The sequence below is a fragment of the Ovis aries genome, chromosome 15 (genome assembly GCF_016772045.2).
Source record: "Ovis aries strain OAR_USU_Benz2616 breed Rambouillet chromosome 15, ARS-UI_Ramb_v3.0, whole genome shotgun sequence".
Lineage (NCBI taxonomy): Eukaryota > Metazoa > Chordata > Mammalia > Artiodactyla > Bovidae > Ovis > Ovis aries.
The window spans coordinates 77,190,398-77,193,557 of NC_056068.1; the positions used below are offsets into that span (position 1 = coordinate 77,190,398).

A 3,160-nucleotide genomic window follows, 5' to 3' on the forward strand; every position below is an offset into this window, starting at 1 on the left:
AAACTCAGAAGCGTGGGACATTCTGAAGTTTTGCAGAGTCACATGAGTGAGAACCAGAATGAGAATCCAAATGTCATTTAGACAGCCCAGTATTTATTCAGCAAATTACACATAAAATGTTGCTGCAGAGGTGTTTCACAGGGGACAGGTGCTAAGTGTCTGAAGAAATGGAAAGTATCATGGAGAAAATAAAGACTTGAAACAAGTACTGGGCAGAAGTGCTGAAGAAATGCTCCACGGTTACAGTGAATAGATTGGTTTTTTTTTTTTTTTAATATTTTTTCTAAGAAGTTTAGAACACAATCCTTTCATGATTAATAGGTATCATTCTTTATTCCTTTGTAGATAATTGAGGCTCCAGGAACGTGCTACTTTCTAAATGGATTTCTTCAGGCTTCCCAACAATGTGACTGAATTTGTTCTCCTGGGACTCACACAGAACCCACACTTGCAGAAAGTACTCTTCGTTGTCTTTCTGTTCATTTTCCTGTTCACGGTTCTGGCCAATCTTTTCATCGTCACCACCGTCTCCCTGAGCCCCACGCTTTCAGCTCCCATGTACTTCTTTCTCACCCATTTGTCCTTGTTGGATGCCTCCTTGACCTCCGTCAGCACCCCTAAAATGACTTTTGACCTTCTGTACCAGAGGAGAACCATCTCCTGGGGAGGCTGCCTGACTCAGATCTTTATGGAGCACTTTCTGGGAGCATCAGAGGTCATCGTCCTCACTGTCATGGCCTATGATCGCTATGTGGCCATCTGCAAGCCTCTGCACTACACGACCATCATGCAACAGGGGCTCTGCCAGCTCCTGGTGGTGGTGGCCTGGATCGGGGGGATCCTGCATGCCACCGTGCAAATTCTTTTCACAGGAGACTTGACCTTTTGTGGTCCCAATGTCATTGATCACTTCATGTGTGATTTCTTCTCACTGTTGGAAATTTCCTGCAGCGACACCTACAGGCTGGGGATGGTGGTGGCAGCCAACACTGGGGGCATGGCCTTGCTCATTTTTTTTCTGCTTCTCATTTCCTACGTAGTCATCCTGAGCTCCCTGAAATCCCATAGCTCTGAAGGACGACGCAAAGCCCTCTCTACATGTGGCTCCCACTTTACAGCAGTGGTGCTCTTTTTTGGACCATGTATATTCACTTACGCACGTCCTGTGGCCACTTACCCTGCTGACAAGTTGGTGACAGTGTTTTATGGAATCCTCACTCCCTTGTTAAATCCTATCATTTACACAGTGAGAAACACAGAAGTGAAAAATGCCATGAGGAGTTTATTAAAGAAGAGAGTGACTTAGGCTGTTCACGATGCCAAGAGAATAATGATTTATATACATAGGGAAGATTAGTTGTGTTGTAAGTTGTGGAAGACAATGAAGAATTTTTTCCATGACTGGCAAAAATATAAGGCCCAGAAATTAACATTTGTTGATTATTTAATATTGAGTACACATATTTTAGGCATTTTGGTAAGCTTCAATATATTTTCCTGAGATTTCCATGTTTGTGTTATTAGATTCAGAATAAACAATGGAAAAAACTATACACCTTTGGTTTTATGATTGTAGAGTAAGTTTTTCTCCATAATCCTAGCCATTTATCAAATTCTTCATATATGTTAATTGGGTTAAATTGGCTTGTCCATAGGACTTTGATCTCAGAACGTCTTCCATTTTTGCTTCAAATGTTGTAAAGCAAATAAGGGATAGAAATTCTTAGGTAGACATGTGGAGAAGGGACAATCGAGGAAAGGAATAGCAGCTGGAATTTTTTCTGTACGATGAACTAATCAAAAGGAAAAAATAACTCACTCTTTTGTGTGTGTTAGTCCCTCAGTTGAGTCCAACTCTCTGACACCCCATGGAATTTAGCCTGCCAGGCTTCTCTGTCCATGGAATTTTCCAGGCAAGAATACTGGGGTTGGTTGCCATTTCCTCCTCCAAAGTATCTTCCTGACCCAGGGACTGAATTCGTGTCTCCTGTGTCTCCTACATTGCAGGCAGATTCTTTTACCTCTGAGCCACTGGGGAGGACCAAATAATTCACTATGTCTAATTATTTTCTTAACAAAAAAATATTCAGAAAATTTGAAGGTATTCTTAATTTGCTCTGTTTTGTTAAACACCTTTATGACTCACACTTTTTTGTGTGTGTATAAAGGAAATATTTTCATTTTCCATACCAAGACTTCAGGAACCATTTGAAACAAGGTACACATCTTTTTATAAATCTCAACAAAAACAGCATATGGGTAGGTTCCAAAGCTATTGTTCTATGCAGGTCAGATACATAGATTTACATTACATGAACGCTTTATTATCTATTAGGCACAAAGAGAAGCAAATAGAGGTTTACTAACTAATTTACTGGACTCAAATCACATGTATTTCCCCCTAAAGTATGTCAGGAATATTGCACTGGAATGCAGTTTCCTGTCAACAATTTCACCTACAAAATACCAATCCAGGTCTTTAAAGCTCAGTCTTACTTTCTTTCAAATGAAACAGAGTTGCCTGCTTTATGTTTAGGGCTATAGATGAGAACATGATCTGCAGTCTTAATGACTGACTCTGTCCTTCGAGTAGATGGTGTTAGTATGCTTCAGCTTTGTCTTAGAGGTAACAACATATTTCTGCAGTGTAGGTTTATTCCCTTTTTGAAGGTTTGTTATGCCACTTCACTTTTACAAAGACCAACATGAATATAGTAATGGTAACCTCCAAAGAAAAAGAATCTGAACAAGTATATATACATATGTACACCCTGATAGCTCAGCTGGTACAGAATTCCCCTGATGCAGGTGACACCAGCTCCATCCCAGGGCTGGGAAGATCCCCTGGAGAAGGGATAGGCTGCCGACTGCAGTATTCATGGGCTTCCCTGGTGGCTCAGATGCTAAAGCATCTGCCTGCAATAGAGGAGACCTGAGTTTGATTCCTAGATCAGGAAGATCCCCTGCAGAAGGGGAATGACTACCCCCTCCAGCACTTTTACCTGGAGGATCCCATGGACAGAGGAGCCTGGCAGGCTATGATCCAGGGAATCTCAAAGATTTGGACACCACTGAGTGAGTAAACCTTCAGTTTCATTTTTCTTCAAGGGTGGGATAAGTCTTGAGTAAATGCGGTTTCTACTCTAAGAGCAATGAGAGC

At 41.4% G+C, this 3,160-nt stretch overlaps 1 protein-coding gene across 1 annotated transcript; it reads left to right on the top strand.

Moving 5' to 3' along the window:
• Nucleotides 1-379: 379 nt before the first annotated feature.
• On the top strand, nucleotides 380-1,306 carry LOC101103756 (olfactory receptor 4C3D-like). Its single transcript, XM_015100821.3, has one exon. The coding sequence runs from the start codon at nucleotides 380-382 to the stop codon at nucleotides 1,304-1,306; it is 927 nt and encodes a 308-aa protein (XP_014956307.3).
• Nucleotides 1,307-3,160: the final 1,854 nt, after the last annotated feature.